Source organism: Setaria viridis, chromosome 9 (genome assembly GCF_005286985.2).
Source record: "Setaria viridis chromosome 9, Setaria_viridis_v4.0, whole genome shotgun sequence".
NCBI classification, from domain to species: domain Eukaryota; kingdom Viridiplantae; phylum Streptophyta; class Magnoliopsida; order Poales; family Poaceae; genus Setaria; species Setaria viridis.
Genome location: NC_048271.2, coordinates 52,251,672 through 52,266,821, shown reverse-complemented (window position 1 = coordinate 52,266,821; position 15,150 = coordinate 52,251,672). Strand labels below are relative to the sequence as shown.

At 43.6% G+C, this 15,150-nt stretch overlaps 3 protein-coding genes across 6 annotated transcripts; all 3 read left to right on the top strand.

Annotated features, from left to right (window-relative positions):
- The first annotated feature begins 2,353 nt into the window (after nucleotides 1–2,353).
- LOC117835062 (15-cis-phytoene desaturase, chloroplastic/chromoplastic) lies at nucleotides 2,354–7,588 on the top strand. Of its 2 annotated transcripts, none has more exons than XM_034714413.2 (15): nucleotides 2,354–2,573; nucleotides 3,109–3,418; nucleotides 3,497–3,629; nucleotides 3,737–3,825; nucleotides 3,934–3,991; nucleotides 4,471–4,626; nucleotides 4,832–4,980; nucleotides 5,445–5,564; nucleotides 5,754–5,967; nucleotides 6,040–6,142; nucleotides 6,266–6,313; nucleotides 6,503–6,548; nucleotides 6,707–6,894; nucleotides 7,004–7,166; nucleotides 7,289–7,588. In XM_034714413.2, the coding sequence occupies exons 2-15, from the start codon at nucleotides 3,239–3,241 to the stop codon at nucleotides 7,355–7,357; spliced, it is 1,716 nt and encodes a 571-aa protein (XP_034570304.1). In that variant the 5' UTR covers nucleotides 2,354–2,573; nucleotides 3,109–3,238; the 3' UTR covers nucleotides 7,358–7,588. The 2 variants fall into 2 exon arrangements, with proteins under 2 accessions (XP_034570304.1, XP_034570302.1); XM_034714411.2 differs by having other exon boundaries at nucleotides 2,355–2,573; nucleotides 3,176–3,418.
- Nucleotides 7,589–8,248: 660 nt separating this feature from the next.
- On the top strand, nucleotides 8,249–11,104 carry LOC117835063 (cold-regulated protein 27). 3 transcript variants are annotated; one of them, XM_072291038.1, is made up of 3 exons: nucleotides 8,249–9,093; nucleotides 9,657–10,065; nucleotides 10,554–11,104. In XM_072291038.1, the coding sequence occupies exons 1-3, from the start codon at nucleotides 9,031–9,033 to the stop codon at nucleotides 10,661–10,663; spliced, it is 582 nt and encodes a 193-aa protein (XP_072147139.1). In that variant the 5' UTR covers nucleotides 8,249–9,030; the 3' UTR covers nucleotides 10,664–11,104. The 3 variants fall into 3 exon arrangements, with proteins under 3 accessions (XP_072147139.1, XP_034570305.1, XP_072147140.1); XM_034714414.2 differs by having other exon boundaries at nucleotides 8,362–9,093; nucleotides 9,657–10,071; XM_072291039.1 differs by having other exon boundaries at nucleotides 8,364–9,093; nucleotides 9,227–10,071.
- Nucleotides 11,105–11,724: 620 nt separating this feature from the next.
- On the top strand, nucleotides 11,725–15,062 carry LOC140221430 (pentatricopeptide repeat-containing protein At5g39350-like). The gene is made up of 2 exons (XM_072291037.1): nucleotides 11,725–14,826; nucleotides 14,924–15,062. Exon 1 carries the CDS (start codon nucleotides 11,841–11,843, stop codon nucleotides 14,805–14,807), a length of 2,967 nt encoding a protein of 988 aa, XP_072147138.1. The 5' UTR covers nucleotides 11,725–11,840; the 3' UTR covers nucleotides 14,808–14,826; nucleotides 14,924–15,062.
- The last annotated feature ends 88 nt before the right edge of the window (nucleotides 15,063–15,150 follow it).

The following is a 15,150-nucleotide window of genomic DNA, read 5'->3' as shown; positions in this document are numbered from 1 at the left end:
ACACATTAAGCCGTCCGATCGCGCCCCCCCCCCCCCCCCCCAAAAAAAAAAACCATCGGGAGGCTGCCACAAGCGCACGTAATTTTTCAACATGGGGCGGGGAGTGAAACTTTTGGTCCAACCAACGAACACGCTCTTTGCATGGCTATAATAATGATGTACATGGTGTGGAATATCTCTTGGGAAGAACAAGTTGTTAACAGCCGACAAGCTCTTGGGAAGAAGATGGCCGTGTGATCCTATTTGCACATTATGTCAGCAGGAGTCTGAATCAGCAGCGCACCTGTGCCTGCACTGCCCCTATGCCAAGGATGTTTGGGAGAGAATTAGTGAGTGGACAACAAATCTGGTCAATGTGCCTGCTATGGGGATCGGTGTGGGCAAGTGGTGGACTAGTGAGTTTGCAATCGCTGCCACAACAAATTTGGAGACTGAAAGCTGCAATTATGATGTACATGGTGTGGAATATCTGGAATGGGAGAAATCGAAGAATAATTGAAGGAAGAGCGGATCACCATTGCAGGTGGCGGTGTTCATCAAATAGGAAATGGAGCTGCGCAGACAAGCGTGCGGCGCGCCGGGAATAACTTAGTTCTAATGTTATTGTATCCTAGTTTCTTTTGAGTTCATGAGTTTGATCTTAATTATGTAATATATAATTTATGTATCAGGCTCTATTTCTACTCCTACTTAAATGATATGGTAGTGCTTTGCCAAGATTTTTTTTTAAAAAAAGTCACGAACGTGCCCAACCTTGGCTCAAATCGAGAGGCCCACAGCCTGTTCACTTCAGCTTATCAGCCGGCTTATCAGCCACCGAACAGTATTTTTCTCTCACAACAAATCAGCCGTTTCAGCTTTTCAGCCGAAAAGTCCAATTAAACAGGCCGCCAGTTTCTTCTTCCTTGTCCATTTGACTGCCGCTCGCTGCTGCTCGTTGGACAGGCGCCGGCCCTCTCGCCTCCGCCACCCGCCGGCGCCCGCACCACATTCCGTCTCCGGCGCTTGGATTCGTAGTCTAGACGGAGTAGCGGCGAGGCCGCGTTGAGGAGGGCGCGGACTAGGCCATCCGCACGGGATTTTGCCGCCCTCTGTCGGGCCTCCGCCCCTCCACTGGGAATCAGCTCCGGGTAAAGCCGCTGCCCTGCGCTGCGCCGGCGCCGGCTGCGGTGACGCCTCCTCCGAGCTCCGACTTCTCCGACCGCACCAGCCTCCAGGTATTACTCCATGGCTTCATCGGTCCCTCAGTTCCTCCTTCAGTTCCATCTCCGTGTTCAGTGATGTGCTCAGTAAAAGTAATACACATCTTTTTCCTCGCTGTACAGTGTAGCTAATATAAACACGAGGGACGTACTGTCGAGGCTTGGCGTACTTGACTGTCATACTCTTTGTTCCTCGCTGCATCGCCTGCAGTGCAATGTAGTAAGTGCACTTCGTCTTTATCATTTAATTGGTTGTAGATACAATATGTCAGTCTTTGGCACGCTCTTGACGGACTCCACCTTGCGTCAGGAACTGAGGACAAGGTGTCCTGGAGATGGAACCCCTCCGGTGATTATACAACCCGATCAGCGTACAATGCTTTCTTTAAGGGGCGATCAGATTTGCAGCTCATAAACTAATCTGGAAAGCTTGGACCTCTTAAGATCAAGTTCTTTATATGGCTCGCTGTTAAAGATCGTTTATGGACATAAGATAGGAAGCGCCGACGAGGAATCTAGGATCATGACGCCTGTGCTTTGTGCCAGTAGGACACTGAAACGGCAAGCCACCTCTTTGTGCACTGTCTGTTCAACAAACAGCTTTGGCAAGTTTTGATGTCCGCTCTAAATATTTAGAGGCAACCACTAGCACTGCACCTAGGCATAACCGAATGGTGGTTCGACTGCAAGGATGACCTGGATTCCCTGAGGAAGAGAGGACTCGACTCGGCTTTCATGCTTGTCTCATGGAGCATCCGGAATGAACGCAATTCGCGAGTTTTCAATAGGGAGCCGGCGAGGTTGCTTGGGCAGCTGCTGACAGAGATTTTTGAGCAGGTTCAGTTATGGTGTGCTGCAGCACCAAGCACTTGGGCCTCTTTCAGTTGCCGGCTGTAGGCCTGCAATCTACCTGAACCTGCCCATTTCATCATGCCTGTTGTCTGTGTTAAAAAGATAGTTCACTTCTTTTACGTTTTATCCTATCCGTGTACGTGTGTCTGGTTACACCCGCGTTACGACGAACGTTATTTCCTTCTTAATATAAAATTATTAAAAGATACGCTCGAAAAAAGAATTCCAAAGAAAGTGACCTGGCGGTATATACCACGGAGACGTAGAGCGCACCAGGCGCCAAAAGGCATCCTCCTCCACCACATCCTCCTCACCCCGTCTTGTCGTGCTCTAGTCCCTTCCCACCGCCCCGCAACCGAATGACGGAGGTCGCCTCCCCTTATCGTCGCCCACGTTGAGACACGAATTCCTCCCACCTGGGTTCCCCCGCCTCCACGCCACTCCGCTACGCGCTACCCACTGCCCCGGGCCTCGCCCCAGTCCGCCTCCGCTGCCTCCCCTCCCTCTCTTCGCCTCCCGGTGAGTCCCCGCCGCGCCTGCCCAAGCCGATTTCCCTTGCTTGTTCACGCTGCGTTTCTGTTTAGTCATGCGGTCGGGCGCGATCCGGTTCCTCAGGGGGATGGGGCGGGCTCTCATGCTACCTGGAAGTGGAAAAAATTAACAGGCTGTAGAAATGGGGGATTTCTTAGGGTTTGTACTTTGAAGGCATCAATTGGCTGTTACAAGTTACAACTTACATGGAGTAGGCTGCAATTGTTGGGCACAGAGGTTTAGCGGTGTTCTGGTAGAGATTGTTGAGTATGGCTTACACTGTATGGTATAGAGAGACATGGATGAACTTTAATGCTAGACGGTGATGCTACAAAATGGGCCTAAAAGGAGGTCCAAGTTGTGTTTTTCTGTTTCCTTTACATCATAGTTAATTCATTAATTGTTTTCGGTATACAATAACTTTGTTAATGTTTATCAACCTGGACCAATTTACTTACCATACTTGCACATAAAAAAAAGATCTCATGAACTGTGAGTCTAATGGCTCCTCTTGATTATGCAGTAGTCTGCCTCTGCATATTAGTTGATCTCATGAACCGTGAGTCTAATGGCTCCTCTTGATTATACAGTAGTCTGCCTCTGCATATTAGTTGAAGCAGAGCTGACAACAATCTATCAAGAATTGCTTCGACATGGATACTGGCTGCCTGTCGTCTATGAACATTACTGGGGTGAACCAAGCAAGATCGTTAGCAGGACAACTTCCTACTCAGAGATGCTTTGCAAATAGTCACCATGCAAGCTTTGCTGTGAAATCTCTTGTTGTGAGGAACAAAGGAAGAAGGTCACACCATAGACATGCTGCTTTGCAGGTTCAGCATTTTTGTTCGCTTGTTTCCATATTTTCAGGTCATTTCTTGTGAAAACATGATTGATTACCTTTTCTGCAGATTGTCTGCAAGGATTTTCCAAGACCTCCGCTAGAAAGCACAATAAACTATTTGGAAGCTGGACAGCTCTCTTCATTTTTTAGAAACAGCGAACGCCCCAGTAAACCATTACAGGTCGTGATTGCTGGTGCAGGTCCGACATATTTCGTGATTAATGTTTTCATAGTTTTTTATCGTAAATTTATTTGAGGGCAACCACAATTTACTCTTAGCTTTATTAATGTTATGTGACTTTTGCAGGACTGGCTGGTCTATCAACGGCGAAATATCTGGCAGATGCTGGCCATAAACCCATATTGCTTGAAGCAAGAGATGTTTTGGGCGGAAAGGTCTGATAGATACTTACATGATTGGTTAACTCTCTCTGAATTGCTTGCATTCACCGTTTTCATCATTTGCACCTTTTATATATATTTTTTTGTTTATGCATTGAACAGGTAGCTGCTTGGAAGGATGAAGATGGAGATTGGTATGAGACCGGGCTTCATATCTTCTGTAAGTTACAGTTTCTGGTCCTCGAGGTTCTCTCCATGATATTTAATTTTATAGATTATTTCTATAATAACATACAGGGAATGTACGCATGTTAACAAACTGTTAAGGCACACCATATCACGCAAACTTCTGAACCATAGTTTCCTTGTGTCTATTTGTCTTTTTTTTCATTATGTTGCAGTAAATTTCGTTCAAGGAAAATTTGTAAATAATTCTGCAAAATAATTATTGAGAAAGGAATTTTGTTAAATTATAGTGCCAAAATAACCTGAAATGCGGACTACTAAACCATACATCAGTACATGATTTATTGTTACATAAACTATGTACCGTGTTGTCCTATGCACTATCGCATCCATAATGCGGTAGTTGAATATATGTTCTTCTGTCCACAAGAGCACTGGATTGCTACCATTCCCTTCCTAGCATATATGACACTTACTGTGTGCGCGTATGTAACCATGTATTTTTGGTTTAAGTTGGAGCTTATCCCAACATACAGAATTTGTTTGGCGAGCTTGGTATTGAAGACCGTTTGCAATGGAAAGAACACTCCATGATATTTGCCATGCCGAACAAGCCAGGAGAATTCAGCCGGTTTGATTTCCCAGAAACTTTGCCAGCACCTGTAAATGGTAAGATTATACACAATGTTGGATTTGCTGCAACAGATTTCCTAGAGAATCCAGAAATGCATTCTAATATTTGTTCTCTTATTTTGCTAATATATGGACATAATTAGAGGGTTTGTTAGTGGCAGCAATAACACTACAGCATTACCATTCATCTTCACTCCTCTAATTGATGCCGTACCATGATTTACCATTGTACTTTTAACAGGAATATGGGCCATACTGAGAAACAATGAAATGCTTACCTGGCCGGAGAAAGTGAAGTTTGCTATTGGACTTCTGCCAGCAATGCTTGGTGGTCAACCTTATGTTGAAGCTCAAGATGGTTTAACGGTTTCAGAGTGGATGAAAAAGCAGGTACAAGTTCAATGCAGACTAGTAGAGAGCTTGTAGTTTGCCAATAAATTATTTCCTTTTCTTCATCACTACTAGAGAGCTCATAGTTTGCCAATAAATTGTTTCCTTTTCTTTTCATATCTTCCTGAAGAAGCATAAGTAGCTCCATACACGAAAATGCTTAATATGCTCAAGTCCGTATCTTATAGTATTTGGTCGTAAAAGTGCTTTCTGTGCAAGTTTAGGCTGAGCAATGTTTATAGATGCATTGACTTTTCCAGTTAAGTTCAGCAATGTACCAAAATGAAAAAAAAAGCACAAGAGCTGAAGAGCACACAACAGTTTCTTTGCTAACTGATATACATATGCAACGTTCTTCAAATTTGGTTTCATTTTTGTCATTTGGAATACATATGGTAACATATCTTTCTATGTTTTTTTTATGGAGCCATTTGATGCCTGATACAATTATTTGATCAGCACAGGGTGTTCCTGATCGAGTGAATGATGAAGTTTTTATTGCAATGTCCAAGGCACTCAATTTCATAAATCCTGATGAGCTATCCATGCAGTGCATTTTGATTGCTTTGAACCGATTTCTTCAGGTATAGCTGTTGTTGCTCTGTGGGATTGTGTAATGTATGTCTTGCCTGTTCTGTTTGGAGAGATAGCTTACACATTTTGATTCTTCCTTGTCTGTATTCTTTGTTACCTGAGAAAAATGCTAATAGTTATTTGCATGGTTAAGATAGCATGCATGTCTTTTGAAAAGATTATTTTGTGTAAATCTGCAGGAGAAACATGGTTCCAAAATGGCATTCTTGGATGGTAATCCACCTGAAAGGCTGTGCATGCCTATTGTTAATCACATTCGGTCTAGGGGTGGTGAAGTCCGCCTGAATTCTCGTCTTAAAAAGATTGAGTTGAATCCTGATGGAACTGTTAAACACTTCACACTTACCGACGGAACTCAAATAACTGGAGATGCATATGTCTGTGCGGCACCAGGTGTGATTTATTTCCAATAAACCTTGTTTCCTGTGCAGCTATTCAATTCAACTGACTAGTCTTTGTATTTAGTTGATATCTTCAAGCTTCTTGTACCGCAAGAGTGGAGTGAAATTTCTTATTTCAAGAAGCTGGAGAAGTTGGTAGGAGTTCCTGTTATCAATGTTCATATATGGTTAGTTGATTGAAATATTTGGTTCTGAATTGGAAACGACTTCATTACATTGTGTGGTTATGCTTCTTCCTTGAGACATTTCTGAAGCTTTGCTGAGAATTTCTGTTGTTTTGAATGCCTCAGGTTTGACAGAAAACTGAAAAACACATATGACCACCTTCTTTTCAGCAGGTATGTTTCCTGGCCATATTCCTGTAGTTCATGCATTTTGTTTTGTGCAGTATATCTTGGTTATGGTTATCTATCAAGATATTACATGTGCTATTAAGGTTGCACAGTTTCTACCGTTCATGCGTGAATGTCCATTTTTGGTATCAAATACCATATGCCCTTTATTGATCTTGTTTATTTTCTTTTCAGGAGTCCACTTTTAAGTGTCTATGCAGACATGTCAGTAACCTGCAAGGTACCAACTTGAGGACCTTATCAGTTTTCTACAAACACTAAATGTATTGAAAAGTTAGGACTTGAGTCATCGCGAACATGTCAGTGGATGATCACGATATGACATGAATGCACACTCATCTTTCTTTTCTTAACTTTGTTGTTTCTAATTCTTTATAGGAATACTATGATCCAAACCGTTCAATGCTGGAGTTGGTCTTTGCTCCTGCAGAGGAGTGGGTTGGTCGGAGTGACACTGAAATCATCGATGCGACTATGGAAGAGCTAGCCAAGTTGTTTCCTGATGAAATCGCTGCCGATCAGAGTAAAGCAAAGATTCTTAAGTATCATGTCGTGAAGACACCGAGGTGAGGATATTTGTCAAAGACCCTTCCAGATGGATAATCATAAGTAGCTTGAGCTCTGATAGTTTTGTCTGTTGCTTCCTCATGTTCATATTCTGGTTTGCTTTGACAGATCTGTTTACAAAACTGTCCCAAACTGTGAACCTTGCCGACCTCTCCAAAGGTCACCGATCGAAGGGTTCTATCTGGCTGGCGATTACACAAAGCAGAAATACTTGGCTTCCATGGAAGGTGCAGTATTATCTGGGAAGCTTTGCGCCCAGTCTATAGTGCAGGTAAATACTCACCAGGGTCCTGGTTGCACATAAAAGCACCAGATTACTGTGTTGTTGCCTTATTGGATCATATTGATGTGATACAATTTTGCAGCTAATGATTTAACATCTGCTGCTTTCAGGATTATAGCAGGCTCTCCCTCAGGAGTCAGAAAAGCCTACAATCTGAAGAAGTTCCGGTCGCATCTTAGTTGTAGTTGAGGCTCCCACTTGGGGTGCCATCTTATCACCTATTTCATGGGAACCCACCAACTGGTCATGGTGAAGGCACCTGTTATGGTCCTTTGACAATTCCCTAGAGTTGAATTTGTGACACACTAGTTGGTATATCATATTGGGAAAAAGTGACATTATGTAAAACGACCTGCATAGCAATTGTTAGACCCTTTGGAAAAGGAAAAGCGAAAAAGAGATCTCAGGTAGATATTATCTTGTAGCACTTTCGGATGGTGGCTTCGCTCAATCCATCATCCCACGTGGGAAGACTTGTCCACTGTGCGCGTCAGGTAAGCCATTGGCTGACCTTTTTTACGATAGGTGCCTTGCGCCATTCGCCGAACTTATTCGAGGCTGTGTGCCGTTTGTCTTGTTGCGGCATACCATATTTGGCAAGTTGCAGTTAGCAAAGGGAAGGTCCAGATTGGACCTTGGCCTTGGCCGTGAGATATTTCTTCGTCCTCAGATACTCTGGCACCTCAATAATTGTCCTTTTGAGCCCAGATATTATCACTGGTCACATTTCTCTTATCTGTTTGCATTGTACGGGTACTCGTAGATGTTATCTGGCATCCTGGTTGTGCGCCTCTGATGTTACATCCACCTGAAAGCAGCAGGCACAGCTTCTCTGATGTTACTTTTTATTGTTCAGATTTGTATTGCCACAGAATCATTTGGTGACTTTTCTTGTTCAGATTTGTATTGCCACGGCATCAATTGGTGACTTTACTTAGGATATAACAGAATAAAGCCTGCTAGATTTATTCAGAGGATCAGACGGCAGCAAAGGCAGGACGGGAGCTGAGGATAACTACTACTACAGGCTGTGATGATCCGATCCCATATTCCCATGCCTGCGCTGCGCCAATTGCTTCGTCCGGTGGAGTTGTCTTCCTCCAGCGGCGGCGGCGGGCCCCGCGCGGTGTCCCAGGTGCCTGTGCAGATCTTTCTCGCCACCCTTTACCCTTTTCTGGCGGCAAGGGAGGCCAACAAATATCTGAGGCCAGATATTTTCCCCGCCCCGCCACGTGTCGGCCCGCCACGTGGAAAAGCTCCGGCACGTAGGCGTAAAGCTCCATCCAGAGGGTCCGGCCGGGTGCTGATCCCCTCTTTAATCCTGCCTTTATTGTCCTTTGCGTTTCAATGGCCATTCTCCCCTCCGCGGTTATATGCCTCTACCTCTCTCTTGTTCCCTTCCGTCGCTCGCCGTTTATCCAGAGCCCGAGCCACATCTAGGAGCTTCCTTGATCTGCTTTCCGAGGATTGTTTGATTTTCTGGGGGGTGCGGTCAAGAGCCCACCTTGAATTCCTCGCTGAAATTTGGTCGTTTTCTTCTTGTTGGTTTTGCAATCCTTGGAGGGCTTTCTTGGTTCTTGAGTTGCGATCTCCTCCTGCTCTGTCTCTCCGATCCACAATCATCCGGTGCCTAGGAAATTGCGGCTCTTTCTTGCACCAGTTTGTTTTTCTGTTGATCTTCTGCGTTTCTGCATCTTCGTTACAATTTCTCAAGGGGAAAAAGTTTCTGTTCATCGAGGAACAGGAAACACAACACTGGTTTCATCGGATAGAGTAAGGAAATAGGAAAGTACAAGCAAATCCTTGGAATTGGCATCATTTGCTTGTTCCTTGCCCTAATTCAAAGAATCCAATGGGGGATGTGTCGTTGAATCGACCCATGAAGGCCGAGCCAGCTGCCGGTGCCACTGCCAAGGTAGTAAACTGCATTTGTTTCCCTTTCTTTCTGCCATATCGTGTTAGTTCTTTAGGTCCTGTAATTTCCTTACTGTCTGTTGAACTGTTTTGTGCGTAATTTCATGATCCCTTTCTCTTAACAATGATCTTAGGAGTCGAGCTTGGTAGGATGATTGCGAACTGCTATTCGGTAAACTCAAGGGTCGAAGCAATGGACGATGAGACCTGCTAGAGACATATATGAGTTTGTGTGCAGTTTGATATCTTTTATTGAGTGCTGTGAACTTTTTTGGTCCTTTGCAATGCAATGAGACTGGGGCATAGCGTGTTCATTTCCAAGTCAGAAAATGTTACCTAACTCCTACTGTGTCTTGACTAAATTTTTTTAGAAGTATCCTTTTAAGACTACTGTCGTTTTAAAAATAATTATATGCTTTATCATGTTCCACTACATAATTTCAATAATGGAAGTAGTACTGGTATGCCATTTGATCATGACTTTTGGTTTTTTTTTTCTTACATCGTTTTGTTAGCCGATTTCTACACATGGTAAATAAAATGTTTCATTTGATTCGTTGACAGGGAAATCGAATTCTGAACATGATGTCGGCAGGGTGGACAGATGAGAGGCACATGTTGTATATAAGCTCTATGGAGGCTTCTTTCGTTGATCAACTATACAATCACAGACACCGTCCGCATAATACAAATGGCAATGGCTTCAAGGTTCTCCGCAGGGGTGTGTGGGAGTACATCAAGTACGAGAAGACTAATGCTCGTGCACAAAGTGGGACAAAATGCTGTGTGCCTGCAAGTCCCTGGATCCGGCATTTCAGGCCACGTGATTGCGGTAGCAATGCACAAAGTGATGGGCTGGAGGCTTCAGTGGGCGATCATGAATCAGGTACTCAGACAAACGGGGAGAGACTTTCAGTGTCTCGTGGAAGGAAATGGGAAGCTTGCAAAGGGGAAAACCAGCTTCTTGATGAAAGTACAGGTTGCTAACTTGATTTTTATCTCATTGGCATATTTTGCCCGAATGGTCAAAATTCTGCTGTAATTGTCTGAAATTCTTTATTGACTGAACATTTTCTTTTACTAAGTATCACAGCTGCTCAAACTTAAGGTGTCCTAATTAGCTATGCAGCTAGTTCACAATTTAATATAGTCCATCTATGCTAGCTTTCCATGACATGTACTGAGATTCCTCAATCAATGCCATAAAAATTCATTCATATCATCATATTTTTTATTAACACAAGCATATTTTATAGAAGACACATGAATAATGGAACTGATCAACTGTGCTTATTCTCCAAGAACTTGTTTGTTTCTGTTTCTTTCGGATACATATTATGGTAGCCTTACAGCTAACTATTAGATGTTGATGGTGCTGAATTCAACTAGCACTGCTCAGCAGGAGGAGCATGCAGTATACTTGTTTCTAATGCCAATTTTATATCTTTTCTTCCTCTCCAGAGGTCTCTGATCAAAATTTCGCTGACGAGGAGGCAGAAGTTGAAGCGGAATCAAGTAAAGCACGCAAGGAAAGGAGATTAAGCAGCACATCCCACTACCGTGATGAATGATCAAGTAAATTCGCAGGACCAGTTAGCTTAGTCTGTTGCAAGAATTGAGATGACTAGCTATCACAAAAGGAGGTGATAAGATGATTGGGGTGGGTCCCTCAAAATTTCTCTGTGGCCACAAAAGCTGTTGGAAGCCAAGATGATCCAAAGGAACTTTGTAAGAGTAGTTATTAGTAATTTTGTGACCTATGTACTGGAGCAGTTAGTAGCGGCATTTTGGTGGATTAAGTTCTTGTTATGTATATCGGTGTATTTTTGCAGTCTTCATCAGTAGTGCTGTTTAGTGCCTCACTCTTCTCGTCAGAAGGATAATAATAGGCTAGCTCTCTACTTGGTGTATATATGTATTGGCTGATCTGATGAATGTAATGTTTTTTGCTGCAGCTTTGTGGGGCAGCTACTGTTAAATTTGCAATATGAGTGAGATGTACATGTTTGCCACATTATGAGAATCATTCCAGATTTCCAATTCCCAAACTATTTTTATGCCTCAACTTTGTGGATGTCGCGCACATGTACTCGGCAAGTAGCATGTTCCCGGGAGGAAGGTATGCTTGCCGTTGAACGATCATCGTTTTTTTTAGAAAATTGAAAATAAAGCTAGAGTGGCCATGAGTCATTTGCATTCATGTTTAATTACTGGAACTGTTGGATCTGATTTTTTTGACAATTTCTCATACGCATGAGTTCATAATCACCTTAATTCTCAATTACACAACTGATCCGGCTGCTAGGATGGCACATTATTAACCACCATATTTTTTCTCACTATTTTTTGGAATAGTTTATAAATTGCTAAATTCATAGAAAAATATAGAGCATAAGAAGCGACACAGTTCCTGAGAAGTTCTAGCATTTCAGCTAGCATGGCATAATTACTAGAACCTTAATTTTTCTCACTTTTTAGGAATATTTTTGAAAATTATAAAATTCATAAAAACAAGGTTCTTGAGCATACTAGGCGGTACAGTTCACGTTCTAACATTTCAAACGAGGTCTAATAACTTCATATAAATGCCTTCTTTTTTTTTTTTTCTGAAACGATATTTATCCTTCGTAGACCTCTTTAAACCGGGCAACCCACAAACAAATACAAACGGTTAATAAACCGGTGGTTCCTCTTCCCGCCTAGGAGACAGACCACGCGGCCACGCCCTTCTCTGCGCTCTTCCATGGCATGGCCACCCACTGCATCAATCTCTCTAAATTCTTCAAGATCACAAGGTTCCTGCACCAATCGAAACAACACCGCGTCAAATCCTTCGCCTCCTCAGCTCCGACGAGTGAGGCTCGGCACCTGGAGGCCCTCACCGTGCTCCTGCACAGAACCTGTTCGCTGAAATGCCTCAGAACGCTCCACGCGCGGCTCGCCGTCGCGGGCGCGATCCGGGACACCTCCGTCGTCATGGGCCTGGTCGAGAGGTATCTTTCTTTAGGGAAGCCCGCGCCCGCGGCGTCATTTTTCGCCGAAGCCTACCGCGGCCGCCCCACGGTTTACTCGCTGAATCTCGCGGTCCGCTGCTTCTCGGACCATGAGTTCCACCGAGAGCTTCTTGATCTTTACAGGGAGCTGTGTGCCTTTGGGTCCGACAACTTCACGTTTCCTCCGGTCATCAAGGCTTGCACGGCCGTCTCTTGCCTTCGACTGGGGAGGGAGGTGCACTGCAGGGTTCTGCGGACTGGGCATGGGGGCAATGTTGGTGTGCAGACAGCGCTCCTTGATATGTATGCTAAGGCTGGTCAGATTGATGTGTCAAGGAGAGTCTTTGATGGTATGGTGCAGAGGGACTTGATTTCATGGAACGCTATGGTCTCAGGGTACTCTCTCAATGGGTGCTTCAAGGAAGCTGTTGAGGCGTTACAGGAGATGCAGCAGGGTGGCATGAGATTGAATGCAAGCACACTTGTTGGAATCATTGGTATGTGTGGTAGTGTCGAAGCAAAGGATGCTGGTAGTTCGTTCCATGCATTGGCAATGAAATATGGGGCGATAGCTGATGAGTCCCTTACATCTGCATTCATCTCGATGTATTCTGCATTTGATGATCTTTCCTCATCTCGATTGGTTTTTGATCTGCAACCTGTGAAAGATTTGGTATCTTTCAATTCCATGATATCAGCGTACATGCAGCATAGCAACTGGAAGGAAGCTTTCAAGGTCTTTAGATTGATGCATTGTGCAGGCCTAGGACCTAATCTGGTCACAGTGGTGTCTGTCCTTCCATCTTGCAATGATTTCTTTGGCATAAACCAAGGCAAGTCTGTGCATGGTATGATTATCAAGTTTGGCCTTGCAGAGCAGGTTTCTGTTGCCAGTGCTCTTGTTTCCATGTATTCGAAGCTTGGGAAATTGGATTCGGCTGTGCTCCTTTTCTGTTGTTTTACCACGAAGAACAATCTCATGTGGAACTCTATGATTTCTGGATACCTTGTGAACAATGACTGGGACATGGCTCTTGACTCGTTCTGCAAGATGCAGATCAAGGGTGTGGCTCCAGATGCAACAGCTATCATTAATGTCATCTCTGGATGTAGACACACAAAGGATTTGTACATGGCGAAGTCAATACATGCATATGCTGTTAGGAATAGATTTGAATCAAACCAGAGCGTAATGAACGCTCTCCTAGCTACGTATGCTGGTTGTGGAAATATATCAACTTCCTATACATTATTCCAGAAAATGGAAGTACGGATGTTAATATCTTGGAACACTATGATATCTGGTTTTGCTGAAGTAGGGGATTCAGAGGCTTCTCTAATGTTATTCTGCCAGATGTGCCACGAGGAAGTGCAGTTTGATCTAGTAACTCTTATTGGTGTTATTAGCAGCCTTTCAGCGTCCGAGAATGCCACGGTTGGAGAATCAGTTCATTCTTTGGCAATCAAAAGTGGATGTAATTCAGATGTTTCTCTTACAAATGCCCTCATTACCATGTACACCAACTGTGGTATTGTTGGAGCGGGTCAGCAACTTTTTGACAGTTGTTGTTTTGCGAATACAATCACTTACAATGCTCTGATGAGTGGATATCGCAAAAACAACGTATCTGAGAAGATATTGCCTTTGTTTTACCAAATGGTCAAGAATGATGTGAAACCAAATCTTGTAACCTTACTGAATTTATTGCCTGTTTGTCGGAGCCAGTTGCAAGGGAAGTCTATACACAGCTACGCAGTACGAAATTTCACCAGGTTTGAAACACCCCTCTCCACATCAGCAATGGGTATGTATAGTAGGTTCGACAATGTAGAATACTGCAGCAAAATTTTCAGTTTGGTTGGTGAAAGAAACATTATATCATGGAATGCCTTCTTATCTGCATGTGTCCAATGCAAGCAGGCTGATGTGGTAGTTGATTTCTTCAAGCATATGCTCTTCATTAATGTCAAACCTGATGCAGTAACCATTCTGGCACTCATCTCAGCATGTTCACAGCTTGGAGATGCAGATTTCGCTGCATGTGTTACGGCTGTCATTTTCCAGAGGGGTTTTAATGCAAAGGTTTTGGTTCTCAATGCTCTTATTGACATGCATTCAAGATGCGGAAGCATATCGTTTGCAAGGGAGCTCTTTGATAGCTCAGTGGAGAAAGATTCAGTCACTTGGGGTGCAATGATCAATGCATACAGTATGCATGGAAATGGTGAGGCTGCCCTTGATCTTTTCTCGACGATGATAGATTCAGGAGTGGATCCAGATGACATAACTTTTGTTAGTGTCTTGTCGGCCTGCAGTCATAGCGGCTTTGTAGAGCAAGGAAGAACATTGTTCAAATCACTACAGGCAGACTATGGCATTACACCACGAATGGAGCATTATGCATGCATGGTGGATCTATTGGGCCGAACTGGCCACTTGGATGAAGCATATGATATTGTTAGATCAATGCCATCCAGGCCATCAGATAATTTGCTTGAATCGTTGCTTGGAGCATGCAGATTCCATGGTAATTCTAAAATTGGCGAATCTGTAGGGAAATTGCTCATTGAATCTGAGCATGGCAAGTCAAGATCTTATGTCATGCTCTCAAATATCTATGCTTCAGCTGGCAAATGGAGTGACTGTCAGGAGCTGAGGTCAGACATGGAAGCAAAAGGACTGCGAAAAGATGTGGGGGTTAGCTTAATTGGGATGACATAATAGCCCTGATGAAACAAAGGTCTAGAGTTTGAGAAGTTTTTGGTCGCATATTACAGCTTTGGGTGGTGTATGGAAACTATGCTCAATTGCTCATATCTAAGTTACTTTTCTTGCAGGAAGTCACCAGAACATTTATTTTTGTTTGTGCACAAGAGAACATTCCATCATTCTTCCACGGCTTAATATTTTGGTGTAGCTGATTGTTGCAACGAAGAACATTGCATTTAAAATCTACTACTAAATATTCCAAGGAAGGTTGTGGGACATGTAAATGGTAGAGGCACTGCACGGGGTTGCACTTGCACTGTTGTGCTGATTGCTATCATGTCAGTAACAATAGGAA